This window comes from Gossypium raimondii, chromosome 12 (genome assembly GCF_025698545.1).
Source record: "Gossypium raimondii isolate GPD5lz chromosome 12, ASM2569854v1, whole genome shotgun sequence".
Lineage (NCBI taxonomy): Eukaryota > Viridiplantae > Streptophyta > Magnoliopsida > Malvales > Malvaceae > Gossypium > Gossypium raimondii.
This window is the reverse complement of record NC_068576.1, coordinates 53273872-53289591: the sequence shown is the minus strand read 5'-3', so window position 1 is coordinate 53289591 and position 15720 is coordinate 53273872. Positions and strand designations below refer to the sequence as shown.

At 32.2% G+C, this 15720-nt stretch overlaps 4 protein-coding genes across 4 annotated transcripts; all 4 read right to left on the bottom strand.

The window, feature by feature from the left end:
• Nucleotides 1-4617: 4617 nt before the first annotated feature.
• LOC105765158 (general transcription and DNA repair factor IIH subunit TFB5) lies at nucleotides 4618-6689 on the bottom strand. Its single transcript, XM_012584112.2, has 3 exons — nucleotides 6452-6689; nucleotides 5591-5673; nucleotides 4618-5006 (listed from the first exon to the last, which is right to left on the bottom strand). Exons 2-3 carry the CDS (start codon nucleotides 5623-5625, stop codon nucleotides 4829-4831), a joined length of 213 nt encoding a protein of 70 aa, XP_012439566.1. The 5' UTR covers nucleotides 5626-5673; nucleotides 6452-6689; the 3' UTR covers nucleotides 4618-4828.
• Nucleotides 6690-7131: 442 nt separating this feature from the next.
• LOC105765157 (protein cornichon homolog 4) lies at nucleotides 7132-9580 on the bottom strand. The gene is made up of 4 exons (XM_012584111.2): nucleotides 9198-9580; nucleotides 8491-8672; nucleotides 7443-7565; nucleotides 7132-7348 (listed from the first exon to the last, which is right to left on the bottom strand). Exons 1-4 carry the CDS (start codon nucleotides 9267-9269, stop codon nucleotides 7312-7314), a joined length of 414 nt encoding a protein of 137 aa, XP_012439565.1. The 5' UTR covers nucleotides 9270-9580; the 3' UTR covers nucleotides 7132-7311.
• Nucleotides 9581-10295: 715 nt separating this feature from the next.
• Nucleotides 10296-11389, bottom strand: LOC105765155 (hypothetical protein). The gene is made up of 2 exons (XM_012584109.2): nucleotides 10866-11389; nucleotides 10296-10547 (listed from the first exon to the last, which is right to left on the bottom strand). Exons 1-2 carry the CDS (start codon nucleotides 11260-11262, stop codon nucleotides 10387-10389), a joined length of 558 nt encoding a protein of 185 aa, XP_012439563.1. The 5' UTR covers nucleotides 11263-11389; the 3' UTR covers nucleotides 10296-10386.
• Nucleotides 11390-13000: 1611 nt separating this feature from the next.
• On the bottom strand, nucleotides 13001-14610 carry LOC105765154 (hypothetical protein). The gene is made up of 3 exons (XM_012584108.2): nucleotides 14004-14610; nucleotides 13590-13803; nucleotides 13001-13501 (listed from the first exon to the last, which is right to left on the bottom strand). Exons 1-3 carry the CDS (start codon nucleotides 14340-14342, stop codon nucleotides 13278-13280), a joined length of 777 nt encoding a protein of 258 aa, XP_012439562.1. The 5' UTR covers nucleotides 14343-14610; the 3' UTR covers nucleotides 13001-13277.
• Nucleotides 14611-15720: the final 1110 nt, after the last annotated feature.

Genomic DNA, 15720 nt, shown 5'->3' with positions numbered 1-15720 from the left:
TTTAATTTTTTTCTTTTTCTTTTCTTCTTCCCATTTAGTTTTAACAAATAGAAAACAGAAAAAAAACTACATTAAAAGAGATGGAGAAAGGAGGAAAACAAAGGGAGAAGTAGAAGAGGATGAAAAATAAAGAAAAGTCAAAAGAACATAAAAGAAAAAAAATTAAATTACTCAAAACAAAAAATATAGAGATCAATTGTATAATTTAACCTAAAATTTTTGTTTGAAATTGTAACGCCCCTTACCCGTATCCGTCGCCAGAATAGGATACGAGGTATTACCAGATTTTACTGATTTTTTTTTAAACTCAGTATAACCCCTTTATAATTATCTAATCCTCCCTGCAAATTTTAAACAGAGATCAAGCCAACACAACCAATCCATTTCAACATATTTTCAAGATAGATTTATTGTATTCATAAGATAATCTCATCACATGCCAAAACCAAAATTTGTTAGCTATACCAACGGCTAACCATACATTCATTCCACATTAACATCTACTTTACTAGCTTATACATGTCATTGATTTCCAAATTAAGTTTCTTTATGTACCGAGATCTTGACGTTGATAGTGTGATGCTTCTCCGACCAAATCCGACCTCCGAGCTCTTAACACTACAAAACAGGGGAAAAAGAAACAGGATAAGCACTTTGTGCTTAGTAAGCTCATGTAACAAGAATTATACTTACCTAATATTTTCCATACAATGTAATAAACATTCATACACCCATTCCATACATTATTCCCCTATCATGCACAAACTCAACATTCAAATTAGTCCAATAATTTCCATGTATCAATAATTTATACCATGATTGATGAGCTCATCAATTCCATGATTTCCATTTCCCTGTTATTTTTCCATATTTATCCCGTTGAACTACTTGGAATTTCGATGGATGGTACACCTAAGTGTACAAATTCCGGGTCCGTCAATTCATATTCATGTGCGCACATTTCTATTTCAGAGAGCACACTCCCGCGAACCTCATCCTTACAGTGGGATTACCAGTCCAGGCTAAATCCCCTGTAATATAAACTCATAAAGTATTGTCGGGATTACCAGTCCAGGCTAAATCCCTTGCAACGACAATTACTCTAATGAGCTTGGATTTGAATTACCAGTCCAGGCTAAATTCAGACCCTAATTCGGATTACCCGTCCGGGCTAAATCCATTTTTCACATATTCTTCGGGAGGGCTATATCAGAATAGGATCACCCGTCCGGGCTAGATCCTTTTTACCGTCAATTCCTTTTCAGAGATCCATAGAATTTTCCTTTCATTCAACCGGGGTTTATTTCCTCTTTTCATCAAGTATATCAATATTTCATCAATTATCATACAATAAACATACAACTCATATTCACAACAATAACAAACATTTCAAGCATTTAAGAATATAATTCAAGTTACACGAACTTACCTCGATACTTGTTAGTAAATAAAAATCTACTAATCCCGAACTTTTTCTTTTCCTCGATCTAGCTTCGTATTTGAATTTTCCGGATCTAAATAAATAAATTTAATCATTAATCTAATACTTTTCATGTTCATATGTAACATTCTCTAAAATTCAATTATTATTTATAGTGCATTAAAAGCTGTCTCACTGAATCATAGTCACTAAATTATTTATATCTTGAGCTACTGAACTCCAAATTAAGATCTGTTAATTTTCCCTAAAACTAGACTCACATATCTTCTTATCATAAAATTTTCAGAATTTTTTCTGCAGCCAATAAGTACAGTTTATTCTTTAAAGTTTCCCCTGTTTCACTTGTTGACAGTTCCGACCTCTCTTCACTAAAAATTAATTATCTCATAGTACAGAATTTGGATGATGTTTCCATTTGTTTCTTATGAAAATAGACTCATTAAGGATTCTAACCATATAAAGTATAACTCATAATCATTTTTTTTACAATTTTTAATGATTTTCCAAAGTCAGAACAGGGGAACCCGAATTCATTCTGACCTTGTCTCACAAAACCTATTATATCTCATGATTTACAATTCCATTGCTTACACCATTTCTTTTATAAGAAACTAGACTCAATAAACTTTAATTTCATATTTTATTCATCCTCTAATTCAATTTCTAAAATTTTTGGTGATTTTTCAAAGTTAACCTAATGCTGCTGTCCAAAACTGTTTTAGTGTATAATGTTAATTACCATTTTTCCCTAAACTTTCAATAAATGATAATTTTATCCCTACTTAATTAACCTCTCAATTGAGCTGATTTTTCTCAATTAACACTTTATTCTATCACTTTAAACTACCTTATAACCTTTGGAAATCAGAATTTTAGCACTAGACTTTAATTCCAAACCTTTTCACAATTAGGTCCTATAAATCAATTTCTATTGAAATTACCTAATAAAATCATCTCATAAACAAATTAAAGCTTCAATTTCATCCTATTTCATCATAAAATCCCAGCACATATTCATAGCAACTTTCAAAGTCATTCATAAAATTAAAAACTAATGAATTTAGTAATAGGACCTAGTTGTAAAACTCTTAGAAACACAAAAATTACAAGAAAAAGGCAAGGATTAACTCACTTGGTGCAAAAATTATGAAAAACCAGCTTGAAGAAACCCTTAGGACGTTTTTGGCTGATGGGAATGCAGAAAAATAAAGAGGAATCTAGATAATTCCACTTTAGTCCTAACTTTTAAAGCAAATTTTGCAATATTCCAATTTTACTCTTAATTCTTCAATTCTCTTGATTTTTCTCAGCGTATGCCGCCCAAAATATCTCCTTTTGGGGTTATTTTCAATTTATGTCCCTTCTCATTTAACAATTGAGCTATTTAATCCTTCTAGTAACTTTTACACCTTTTTCAATTTAGTCCTTTTTGCTTAATTGACTACCCAAACATTAAAATTTTCTAATGAAATTTTAATACCATATTATTAACACTTCATAAATATTTATAAAAATATTTTTGACTCGGTTTTACAAGATTGAGGTCTCGATACCTTATTTTTACCCAATTTCTTCAATAATTTCTTTTTCTAACTAACCACTAAATCGGTAAAATTTTTCCATCGATATTTTCATACGATTTTCCTATCATATCAATAGTCATGCAAAAATATTAAAATAAATTTATCTTTAAATTGGGTTTGTGGTTACGAAACCACTATTCCGATAACTTTGAATTTGGGTCATTACAGAAATGATGATTTAACATGTCATGTCAACTTACTGTTACACCATTAATGACAATTAACGGCTCTGTGACTAAAATGTTACAACACGTTAACATAAGTGACTAAAATGTAACATTTCAAACATAAGTGACTAAAATGTAACATGAGGTAAACAAAAGTGACTATTTTGATACTTTACCCTTTTACATTTATTTGATTGAATTTTGTCTCCAAGTTTAATTCTTGATTGAAATTCTCTAATCAATTTTACTTTAAAATAATTTGAAAACAATTTAATAAATTTCTTTTTTTTATCTTAATATTTAACCTTCAAAATTAATAAAAACATTTATTTTATAAAAAAATTTACTTTATATATACTATTTTTCAAATATTTATTTTAATTTAAAAAATCTAAGCTAATTTATTATTTTTATATTTTATAAATTAACTTATTATTAAATATTGAAGTAAAATATTTGAAAGAAGTTTTATTATTAAAATTTTTAAATATTGAGCGATTGAATTTAATTAAAAACGATAATTGGTGGTAAAAATTAATAAAATTTAAAGTTTAATAGTAAAATTCAATAACATAAAAATTGAGTGTCAAATTTACTCATTTAAAAAAAAACAACGGCAAATATTAATAAAAACAAAGTATAGTGGCTAATTTCAATATTTATCTATAGTATGACGGTAAATTTACACTCTAACCTTTATTTAAAAAATTATTTGAATTTTTAAAATAGTATAGTTAAAAATTGTTAAAAAATTAATAGTATTTTAAAGCATATTTATGGTACCAGTTGTTTTAAAACTTTACAAATAAATTGTGTTGCCATTTTCAATAAGATAAATATGCTACATGTCAAAAATTTAAATTGTCATGTCAGCTGAAACCTAAGACTTTGTAATAATATATATATATATATATATATATATATATATGCGTGTGATTTATATAACAAATTGTTATAAATATAAAATGATAATATAATTTATATACTTTTTAAAGTGCCACATCATTAAATTTTTATATTTTTTAAGTTCAGATAACAAAATGCACATATTTATTAAGTTCAGATCCAAAATTATATTAATCTAATATAAAATATTATATAATTTTTTTAAAAATATTTAATTTTTTAATTTCATATTAATATTTATATATATTTAAAATTAAATTTTAAAAAATAATTTTTATTATTTAATTTAAATTCAGATCTAACCGAACAGACCCAAAGTTCGAAAATCCTTACACAACCAAGCCTAAACTTGCGACCGAGCATGCAATCAGATCTGCGAACAAGTTTACTTAAAACACAATCATAACTAGAGTTTCAAAGAAAAAATTGCTTGGAACCAATTTAGTATCCTCTTACATTTTAGTAGTTGCAATAACTCCTGTTAACAATCATCTAATATTTCAGCAAAAGGATAATGATATACTCGAACAAGTCTTTGGAATGATAGCCAAACATATAAATAAATACAAAATCCAAATCCAAATATAGCCCTCAATTATATCAGGGTCTGAAGTCAAAATGAAAATAGGAAGCCAGAAATTGCACATACTCATACATTAGAATTTCTTTGTTGTTCTTTATTGGTTTTTCATATATGAGCTCCATTAAAGAAAGGATATTGAGTTCAAGAATCAAGTTGGCTTCTCGTATGAATTCTGGTCTCTGAACTCAGATATGGCACTTCGTATCATTCCAGCGACATCAGGTTGCACGAAAAAGTGCGTGCTATCCAGCACATGTATTATAAACTTATGTGCAGCTGGCAGCGATGCATTCAAATTCACGATAAACTGTGCCATGGGAATGTCACTGCAAAATATAATGGAACAGGAATCTTTCAGCTATAATGCAGAAGGGGAACTGATAACCTGATAAACTTCGAATACACAAGCTTGTCAAAATTTATATGAGCAAATATTAATACCTTAAACACGACTATGATGGGAAAAAATAACATAAACACGATGCAAAATACACAGATTCTTAGGCCTTCATAATGGGGCAATAAAATAAATGACATTTGTATGCCACCATTTTAACCATTTAAACTGACAAGCGATCGGGTTGCTTCGATTGTGACATCAATGAATTCTAATCAAATGCCAAATGCCATACAAACAATAGAATCACCACACTAATATCTTTAGACAGGATGGTTTTAATCTCCCATTTAGAAGCTCCAATTAATCATATGATTCCAAGAACTAAATCAAGGCTTTAGAAAGCACGGTTCTTAGAGCTTCAAAATGAAGCTGATGTTTCCATTTAAAACTGGATTACGCTTGCCCCAACCAACAAATAGACAACTTATATAGAGGAGAAAGAGATAAAGAAGCAACAACTGAACATTGAACATCAAAATATACTCGTATAGCATTAAATATCTATCTTACCAAGAAACGAATAGCCCTTTAGTGGCGTTGACCATGATGAAGCAGAATCCTTAAAATCTGAACTGCTACACAGCCACACAGACCTGTACTTAGTAAGTGGAAAGCCAAATGGATGCAAGTTAGTTAAAATAGAAAAGGAAAAGCATCTACTTAGATGCATCATACATGATGAATTTCAGTTCGGAATTATTGGGGATTAAAATGAAGTATCTGATCCATATTCCCTATATTTGGGATACCATGATAAAATTGCATTCCAAGATAATATAATCTCATCAAGAAAACTCTCAGCCTATCCTAAATTCCCAGTTTTCAAATACCCATATAAAATCAAATTCCATGAGACCACATTTCTCAGGCATCTAATAAAAAACCCTAAACCCATTTTGTGTTATCATATCACCTAGCTTAGTACACGAATCCAGAAGAGCTGTTTGCACAAAACTAAAGTTGCAAATTCCAAATCTATGATATGGCATGTGTGGTTGGGCACAATCCTAGCTTCTGCCATTTCACATAAAAGATTAAAAGCTTCTTCAAACTTCCTACATAAAAACATCTAGCTTTTACTAGTAGGAAAGGATTCCAAATAGCGGAAGCGGCGCCGTCCGCCAACGCTAAAGACCCCAATAGCGGTGTGAACAAATTTCACATCAACAGCGGTCGATCACGGCTGAAAAACGGCAGTGTAACGGAAAATAGCGGCGAGAACGGTCCGCTATTTCCGCTAAAGCAATACCTTGTAAAAAAAAAGAATGGAGGAGACGGAGTAAAAAAAAAAAAGCAGTATTTAAGACAGAGAATCAAATATGGCAGTGATGCAGAAGCAAAGAGCAGATAACTTAGGTCTTCAAACATTACCTTATTTAATTTCCTGGTCGGCAAGGGAGAGCTTTGGTCAGAGACCGGAGGAGGAGAGGAAGAGGAAGACGATGTTGAGACAGAGTGGTGGTTTTTATATTAATTTTGCTATAATTATTATTAGAGGAGCGTAAAGTTAATGTTTTAATATTTCAAATTTTGAATTTATCAATATATTTATATTTATTATGTAAGTAATTATGAGAAATGGGCTACTTTCTTATGTCATTAGCTAGTTTTTCTTGAAAGGATTGTAACGATTTAAAGCGGAAGTATGGATGAAGTCCTGAAAAATCAAGGATCATATTAATAAATGGGCTTGCACGTCTACGATGAAGGAACATTGGCAAGCACCATGTATTGGATGGGTCGATGTGGCCATTGGTGGAGTAATAAGAGGTCAAAATTTCAAATGATGATGTGGTATAACCTCAAAGATATTTAGTGTTTTAATAACTGAACCAATGATTGAACAAAACAGTTCTTAATTCAACTAGTTTGATCTATTCAACTATCAAACAAAAAATAATTAAATAAATAATTAAAAATTCATAAAAAAAATATTAAGCCTGTTCAGTCTGTTCAACTGTTAATTTTTGCCTCTATTTTCCATTTTTATGAATAGCATAAATTGAGATAGCTCACTCCTTGAGCAAAATCCAAGCACAAGGCTAAACAAATAACAAATGCCCGAATATATATATATAACTAAAATAAACTGAAATTCTCACAAATCATACAACCTTGAAATTTATGCTATATCAGTTTACAACAGACAGAAGTTGAAATATGATTAAGAAAAAAGAGTGTGAATGTCCAATGCACTAAATGCTTTAAGTTAAGAAAGCTGTTGTCTCTGATTAATCGTCCATATCTTCTAATGTAGACCAGATCATCCTATCAAATGCATATAAAAAGTTCCCATGTTAGCAGCTACTAAGAATAAAAGGTAACATGAGAAACCTGTGTATTGCTGAAAACAACAAATTACCAGAATAAGGAGAAAAAGAGGAGAAGGACAAGATAGCCAAGCTTAAAAAGGCGCTGCTTCTTCTCCCTGGGAAGCATGTTAAATATCTCTGTAACGTCTACCAGGTGCTTTTTCTGTGTGTAACTGATAACAACAGAAAGCATATACATTTTCAAAAGCACTCAACAAATCATGAAGCCCAATAGCAATATACTGGCTTTTCTCCACAGAGTATGTTTGATAAGCTCTAAGAGTCTCGACGCTCTTATCCATGATTGATATCGTAAAAGGAAATTTAATTTAGAGCATAGAAATAACTACAATCCCGCAAGATGCCCACATTCTTCCATGCAATCTATTGAAGGGGCAAAAGAAAGCTAACTTTTAGCTTAATGTAATTCTCAAATCCAATAAACTTGACAAAAGGGACAAAGAATATTGCTTGGGACCAATGGAATTTGTTTGTTTCCAAATTAAAGTCATTAATATGCCTGCCAATCAGTCCACTCTCGTCCGATTCCTTTCTCCCTCGTGAAGATCCATAAAGCATTCAATTGTTTCTATTTATTGATATAACATTGTCCATAGCCCCATATGTATTACACCTCATCAGGTAAATCACACATTTCTTTATACTTGGTGCTTATAGCATGAGTATTTAACCTAAGAGAGGGTGAGAGGTCAAGAGAGCAAACAATCAATACTCAAATTCGCAACAAGGACGTTCATGATGCAGGCAAAGTATAGACATATAACAAAGTTTCCATTTTCATGAAGCTCCAATGCTACCTAATACCTATTCATGTCGTTGCACAAGTTAGAAATTACAAGTCTTAAGAACACAAAGCCCACAACAAACAAGATCATGGAACAATATAGACCGGATAACCAGACGGGGGCTTAATCATACAGGACATAGCATTGCAATCTAAACAAACAAGGGAGCCATAACGTAGTAATTTGAAATTAACAGTGAATTAAAGCTAGAGAAACTACCATTTGAACTTTTCCTCAAAACAGAATAGGGAAATAATAAAAGGTCGAATAAGAAGATGAGGGAAGAACTTACAGTCTCACATTGTTGTATAAATATGGACCACATAAGAGCGCCATGACCCAATGTCCCGTTAATAGATAGAATACACATAAAAATCCTTGGAGGATAAATTCCGGCAGGACCACTTTGTTTATCCGTGATGAAGAGTCGTAAGGATTGATGTAATCAAACTCTAAATCAGCCAAGCACATGAGCTGCAGCAAAATGTTCATGCTGTTAAACCTCTTTATTGTTCTCATATAACCAGAACAACCTTCAGACAAAATAATAACATCAGTAATTAGCTAGACACCACAGAGATTTCTGTTGCCAAGCTTCTTTAGTTCTTTCATGTTTCAAATCCCAAAAAAAATCCATCACCTAGTTCCTCAAAATCAAATTGTGGGATAATATATAGCAGGAGTTAGGACTTCAAACCTAAGATTTTTCTCTGATAATTCATAAATCACCCTTTTTTGCAGCAAAATTCAACAAACCCAGATAAATGCACTCCAAGAGAACTATTTTTTCTCTCCTTTCCTCAACACAGACGCAATTTCTTGCAATAATTAAGTGATTTTCTAGCAACTAAATGGAAGAACCAATAAAATAATGAAAATCTAACAAGCCAATAGCAAAGCATCGTATAATTTGAACCAAATATAAGGGATAAAAGCAAAATTACAAGCAGACCCAGAAACAAAATAAACATGGAGTCTAGGGTTAATGAGGGAACTGACCTGATAAACAATGAGAACAAGAAGGGCAATGAGGATGAAGAAAGAAATAAGCCATATGAATAGATCTCCCATGCCTTCCTTTATCTCCCTCTCTTCCTATCTCTTCTTCTTCTTCTTTTCTGTCTTATTTATCGCTTGGGATTTCTGTTTCGATGTAAGAGGATTAAAGTCCGGAGGGCAGCAGAAGCGAAACCAGGGTTCGACTGTGCCGGACGAACAGCGTTGGTTTGGCTTGCTTTTGGTGCTCTGAGTTCTTAAACGCCTGAAAAATCCGACCAAAAGTAGCCTCGGAGGTACTGTTTGACTCTACCACTCGAAAGGCTTGTTGATTTTTACCGTCCGACGCTTCGGACTATATATTTTTCGGTTAAAATGGGCTATAAGTCCCTATACTTTTCATAAATTTAAAATTTAATCTCTTTACTTTATTTTAAGAATTTAGTTTTCCTATTATTTGAATTTCAAAATTTAAGTCCAACTGTTAAAATTATTTTATTAAATTTAAATATATTAAAATATTATTATTTTTAATTATATTATTATAGAGTATATTTTATTTAAAAATACATGATTAAATTCTTAAAAATAAGAATATAAAACTAAACTCTAAACCTATAAATAGATATTCTACCATGTTTCCTCTAGATTACTCCTATACTTACACATCGATGTGTTGGACATATAAATATTTATGAATCATTCCAAAATAAAATATCTAAGATGGTTTAGTATCAAACTCGACATAGATGTCAGTTAAAATTTTGTGTTTAAATGCACAAGTTTTCTATCCTCTAAACCCACTTCATCTTCATTTGTTTATTTAAAATTATTTATATCTATAAGTTGCTTTGTTCATCTTATCTTCACAAATATTAAAGAATTATGTTTTTATGTTTAAAATAATATAAGATAATTAATTATGTTTTGATCATTGAATTTTTAAAATTACAATATGAGCACCAATGTTATCAATTCATTACACTACAGTTACTAAATCCTTTAACTTCGAGGATATTTGAACTCAAATTGTCGGTCAAATTGATTGAATTGAGAATCTGAAGAATAGTTTTGAATTGATTGAATCGGGACTAAAAAAACTAATTAAAATATTTTTTAATAATCTTTAATTCAACTATGGATTGGGATTAAAAATTTTAGTTTAAGGTTTACAATGAAAAAGGGGAAAGTTTTAGAGCAACAACTCCCCGAGTTTTGTCAGAGAAAACAGAGTCTCCGATGCCAACTTTGCCTTTCCCGATAAGAAAGTGTCCGACGAAGATGGGCGCTTCTTCAAACACAAAAAGAAATTCCTCGATCCCAAGTTGATCAGCTTCTCCCCTGCTCTTAAACCTGCCCATTTCATATAATATCACATAAATCACAAATTAATTACTAATACTTAAAAACTCGAATATTTTATTCAACAATTGGTCTATAATTAATAGAATTAGAAAGCTTATTGTAATTGTTTATTAATTTTTTTTATATAGCGTTTGGTTTTTTGGCAGTTTAATTATAAAAAAGGTAATTACCATCAACTAAATGATATGCTATTTCGAACAAAAGAAAAATATATGGTTATTAATTTACAATTACAATAACAATATAAACCAGAAATATTTGACGAAAACTGGAAAAGAGAAAAAGAAAAAGAAAGAATTTACTTACTTTCCAGGCAGAACTGCGAATAGTGAAGCTGAAAAAACTTGGGATCAGTTTCCTCTAACAATGGCCTTCTCTTCTCCTTGACGTAAATTTCTATAGCAGCTTTGATTAAATCATTCACTGTATTATCTGATGGCATAATCACATGGACTGGCCCCAAGCTGCTCTCTATATTCACATTCAGCAGCAACTTCGTCAGCCTTTGGGATATTCCGTCGTTGACAACCGGAAAACTGGAAGACGAGGAGGTTGTCAACCTTGCCGGGACTGCGACAAGGCCTCCTCTCCGTTTAACGATGTCGGAATGATGTTCTGGTGGGAATGTTTGTTGTGTTCTCTCGGAGGTTGAAAGAACCCTGATGGAGCTAAGTCTCCGGCTACCTGGAGCACGAGGAATCATGGTGCTGATATTAAATGATAGAAGAAACTGATGGTTTTCTTTTTCTTTGCTGGAAAATATTGAAGTTACGTTACGTTATGATTGTTTTCAAGGGTTTTTGGATTTTTGTAAATAAAAGCAAATAGGAAGCGCGAAATTTCCAGGAAATTGTTCACTCTCTTGGACTGTACGTACGTCTCCTAGAAGTAGATTTGAAGAGGCTCTATTAGGGAAAATGGCTATGGGATTGATGGGATGTTAATGCTCTTTTTCTCAGGCTTAAATCAAATCAATTACTCATTCCTATATTGATTTTTAAATTCTAATTACTAATTAGATGATTAGTTTGAATTTATTTAATTAAGTAAATATTTGTATTAGAAATGGGTTTTGTAAACATTTCAACTATTCGTTATTTTATAGTGATTTCTCATATATGGTAAGCAATCGAAACCATGATTTTTTTCCATGTTTATTTGATAATTACCAATTAATTATATGGTTAATAGGTTCATGAACTATACGATTTATGTTTTAGTACATGTATCACGTGAATAGGCTTGGCATGTAACATTCAATGAAAAGATTAATGTACATGCCAAAATAGAATGTTCCATTGAATTAAGTTTGGGATGGTAATAATGAATTTGATCTGCAAAGTAAATTGAATCGTTTCAATATGGAATTATCACTTTGGGGGGCAGACCAAATTAATGGGCTCTGTCCAGTTTCCGAAACTCGCAGCAACTAGCAACCTCATTTTTTTGCTGACGGACCATTTTTTTAAATTTAAATGCCAGAGAGGGCGGCTACAGACAGTTACTGGTGATTGGGCAATAAGAATTTCTTGGATTCTTATGGTTTTTTTTAACATCAACATGTCTTGACAATTGACATGGTGCACTAGATGTATAAATGGGCCTAACTTAAAACACAAACTCTTTTTTTTTTTCTCTCAAGGATTTGAATTTTACATTTTTAGCTGATGGGTCTTTCTTCAAGTTCAATCCAAGTAGTAGTAACAGATTACATTTTGTAAAAGTTAACACAAGTATGGCTTCCTCTGGTGTTTGGATCTTGGGGTATTACAGGAGGATTGCGTTTTGCCTAAGCTGATGTCTTTAGGTCCATTTTAGTGTTTTCTTTTTTTCTATGTTTTGTTAAAATTTCAGATTTTTCTTTACTTTTTTGTTTCGCTTTGGATATGGCATTTACTCTGGTGGCTTAATGCACAAGGAAAAGGGTGTTTGGGGGTTGTTTTCTTCGTATGAATCTCCCGATTTGGGAGTTTAGTATTGAGAAAATTTTTGAGCCGATCATCGAACTTAACCCTACCCGACCATCAAAACGAAAACCCAACATAACTCTGCAGATCATCGAACCGACCAAAATTTTGAGCTTTTGCCAGCGAATATGACAAAAATGCATCTTCCTTTTTTATCATCAGCAGCACAACACGCTTTCTCATACGTGTAACATTTTAACTGAAAAGAAGCAGAGGATATTTCTAGTTTATATCAACCTGCTTTATTTTTGAGCCGTGGTGTATTACTATTCTTCTGTTCCAATGGATTGCGATAAAGCTAATTTCTTTTTTATTTCCAATGGATTGATGATTCCATTCCATTCACAAAGACATGAGCTTTGAGACGTTTCATTGCTTTGAAATGTGATGACTGATGACAAAAACAATACTCACCTGTCTTTTTTAGCCTCTCAGAGAGGGAGGGGGAGCTTGATAACAAAGCAACAGAGGATATTAAACTGTTAAAAGTAGCAACAAATCATGTGCTTCAAGTAAATTGATAACTCAGAATGTAATATACAATTTACAAGATACAAAAAATCATACAAAATGAGGGTAAATAATAGAAGGCCAATCCCAATTAAAAAGAATGGGAGAAAGCAAAAAAAAGGAGTATGAGAATAAGGTAGTATATGATTAAGGTTGTTTTTCAGAGCAGCATTATATAATAGGTTGTCTTACTCTAATAATGGTATATATATGATCCAGGAATTCCTGCAGGTTATCCTCATCATTTCAAGCAAACCAAGGCATGCCAGAGCCGACGCGTTCTCCTTACGATTTTGCTGAGCTTTCGAGCAATGAAACCCGGAACCAGAAATGCAGGAGGAGGGTTGGGTCTTCCTGGATCAACAAAAGAAGTAGATGCACCATTGCTACTATGCCCACTGCTATTCTTTCTAAGATAGAAGCTTCTGCCTCCAGCATCCCCCATTAACTGTGATTTATCCAAACCTATTCAACCCAATTAACAGTCATCAGCAATCAAAATGGGCATCAAAATGTTAAAAAAAACAAACAAAAACCCCATGAGGCTGCTTACTTTGAAGGCTAAAATAAGAATGATGCAGTTCCAATCCTGAATTGCAATCAAGTTTAGGGGTTCTCCCTTCCTCAACATACTTGTCTACGACAAGCTTTATGGTGTCTTCGACGCTAGACCCCAATTTGACCATGGTCCGGACTGGTCCTGGACTTCCTTCAACTGATACATTGATTACAACCTTAGCGTCTTTGTTGTAGCCTTGCCTCCCAAACTTCACAAAACAATTCAACACTTCAGTTTCTACACTAGTACTATAATCAACGCTTCAGTTACTTGATTGGATTTCAACCCCCAATTGATTAATCAACTCTGGGTTACTAACATGAATGACTTTATTAAAATATATACTGCGAATTTTAACAAAAGCAGTGTAAAAGAACAGACGGCAACAAGTTTGACCAGTGAACATACCTCGAAACCTTGCTTTGGAGAAGGAGAAGGAGAAGGAGAACAAAAACCCAGCAAAGAAGGGGAAGAAGCGAAGACGTCAGTACAAGTATGAGGCCTAAAGAAAGGCGCCCTTTCAGCTTCAGATCCCACGAAACTACTCCTACTTGGATGATCTTCACCGATACTGCTCCAAAGACACGGTTCAGAAGCACATCGCTTGAGAATCCTGTCGTACTTGGACGACCTTCTCAACGATCGGCGATGTGGGGGAGGCGTCCGTAGCCTTGGAGTCGGCGATGGGTGCGGAATTCGTGGTCGTCGGCATCTAGGAAGCCGTCGTCGGAGACTCTTTTCGGACATAAAATGAAGAGGGCCGATCGGGGTTTCTTTGCTTTTTGTCTCTTGTTGGTTTTTAAGATTTGTGTATTGAGAAACAAATGGATTTAAGGAAAGAGGGATGGCAGTTGGAATAGGGTTGTTACTGGCAGTTTGCGTGGGAGTGTGGGGGAGTTAGGGTATTGGATTCTAAGTCTATTTGGGTTTGGTGCTGTTTCTTCAGGTTGTTTCCTCTCTTGTCTTGGATCCCGAGTAATCTTTTGCTTGGGTTGTTCATGTCTTTACTCTCATACGGGATATGTAATTAAATTTCCCAACTCATGTCTTCACAAATTCAACCAAAAAAAAAGAAGCTAAAATTGAAAAAAGAAAAAAATTCTTATCTTTACTAAATTTATTTATTAAATCCAACAACCCCACTCCCATTATCAAATATATATTTATTCAGAATTTATTTTATATATATAAATTCTATTATCAGTTCATGTACTATACATAATTTGTGTGTTTAATTTTTGTATTATACTTTAATAATTTTTAATTTTTATATTTTTAAAATTTAAAATTTCAATCAGTAACTTCTAAGTCAATTATAATAATTATATATTTAGTTCTTGTACTATTATACTTTAATAAATTTTAATACCCATATGTTTCTAATCCTGCCATTGTGTGTAAATTATGAATTTAGTCTACTCTTCAATTTGACGTTTTTAATTTTTATGTTTTTTCGAATTTTAATTTTTATTCTTAAGTTAAAACACTAGAAATTAAAATTATTAATTAAAATAACGTGATCTTATTGTAAGAATAATAAATTAACTTTTATTATACATATAATAATAGTTTTGTTGCATAATATTTTTAAAATAGAAAAAAATTAATTATCGACTTAAATTTTCAAAACTTCAAATTTTCGAATTGAAATATACAAATTAAATTTCAAACTTATTCGTATACCTTGATTAATAATGAAATTTGACCATAAATATTACATTGCACCTTTTCGCCTTAGCATTAGCCAATTTGCTGTGAGGTGGGGACCACTTTCAGGTCTAGTCCACCGTCCGCACGTCATCGCCGAAATTATTACTTATTCCATTTTTCCTTTTAAATTTGGTAGAAAGCCTAATGTTTTTTAAATCGGATAATTGGTTCGGTCGATCAGGTTATCGATTTGTCGGTTTAATCAGTTCAATCGATTAGATTAAAAATAATTAATCTTTCAATCGATTTTTAATTTGTTTAGTCAATTTAGTCCGATTCAAATGATATTGTTCTTTTCGATATAATATTTAAAACTACTTATAGTCCTTCCCAACCCATAAATAGAAGGATAATGAGCTTCAGTACACTTGAGCTCACGTCCTCCTATATTGATAACAATGCCTATGTCAGTCGA

What these genes read in the sequence shown, in the direction of transcription:
- LOC105765158 (XM_012584112.2), bottom strand. Translation starts at nt 5,625, where the DNA reads ATGGTCAACGCCACTAAAGGGCTATTCGTTTCTTG. An exon ending in AAAGGGCTATTCGTTTCTTG is followed by an intron (nt 5,007 to 5,590) that starts GTAAGATAGATA and finishes TATATTTTGCAG; the next exon opens with TGACATTCCCATGGCACAGT.
- LOC105765157 (XM_012584111.2), bottom strand. Translation starts at nt 9,269, where the DNA reads ATGGGAGATCTATTCATATGGCTTATTTCTTTCTTCATCCTCATTGCC. An exon ending in TTGTTCTCATTGTTTATCAG is followed by an intron (nt 8,673 to 9,197) that starts GTCAGTTCCCTC and finishes ATTTTGCTGCAG; the next exon opens with CTCATGTGCTTGGCTGATTT. An exon ending in CTCTTTTTCTCCTTATTCTG is followed by an intron (nt 7,349 to 7,442) that starts GTAATTTGTTGT and finishes TGCATTTGATAG; the next exon opens with GATGATCTGGTCTACATTAG.
- LOC105765155 (XM_012584109.2), bottom strand. Translation starts at nt 11,262, where the DNA reads ATGATTCCTCGTGCTCCAGGTAGCCGGAGACTTAGCTCCATCAGGGTT. An exon ending in TTCGCAGTTCTGCCTGGAAA is followed by an intron (nt 10,548 to 10,865) that starts GTAAGTAAATTC and finishes TGAAATGGGCAG; the next exon opens with GTTTAAGAGCAGGGGAGAAG.
- LOC105765154 (XM_012584108.2), bottom strand. Translation starts at nt 14,342, where the DNA reads ATGTCCGAAAAGAGTCTCCGACGACGGCTTCCTAGATGCCGACGACCA. An exon ending in CTCCAAAGCAAGGTTTCGAG is followed by an intron (nt 13,804 to 14,003) that starts GTATGTTCACTG and finishes TGTTTTGTGAAG; the next exon opens with TTTGGGAGGCAAGGCTACAA. An exon ending in TTCTTATTTTAGCCTTCAAA is followed by an intron (nt 13,502 to 13,589) that starts GTAAGCAGCCTC and finishes TGGGTTGAATAG; the next exon opens with GTTTGGATAAATCACAGTTA.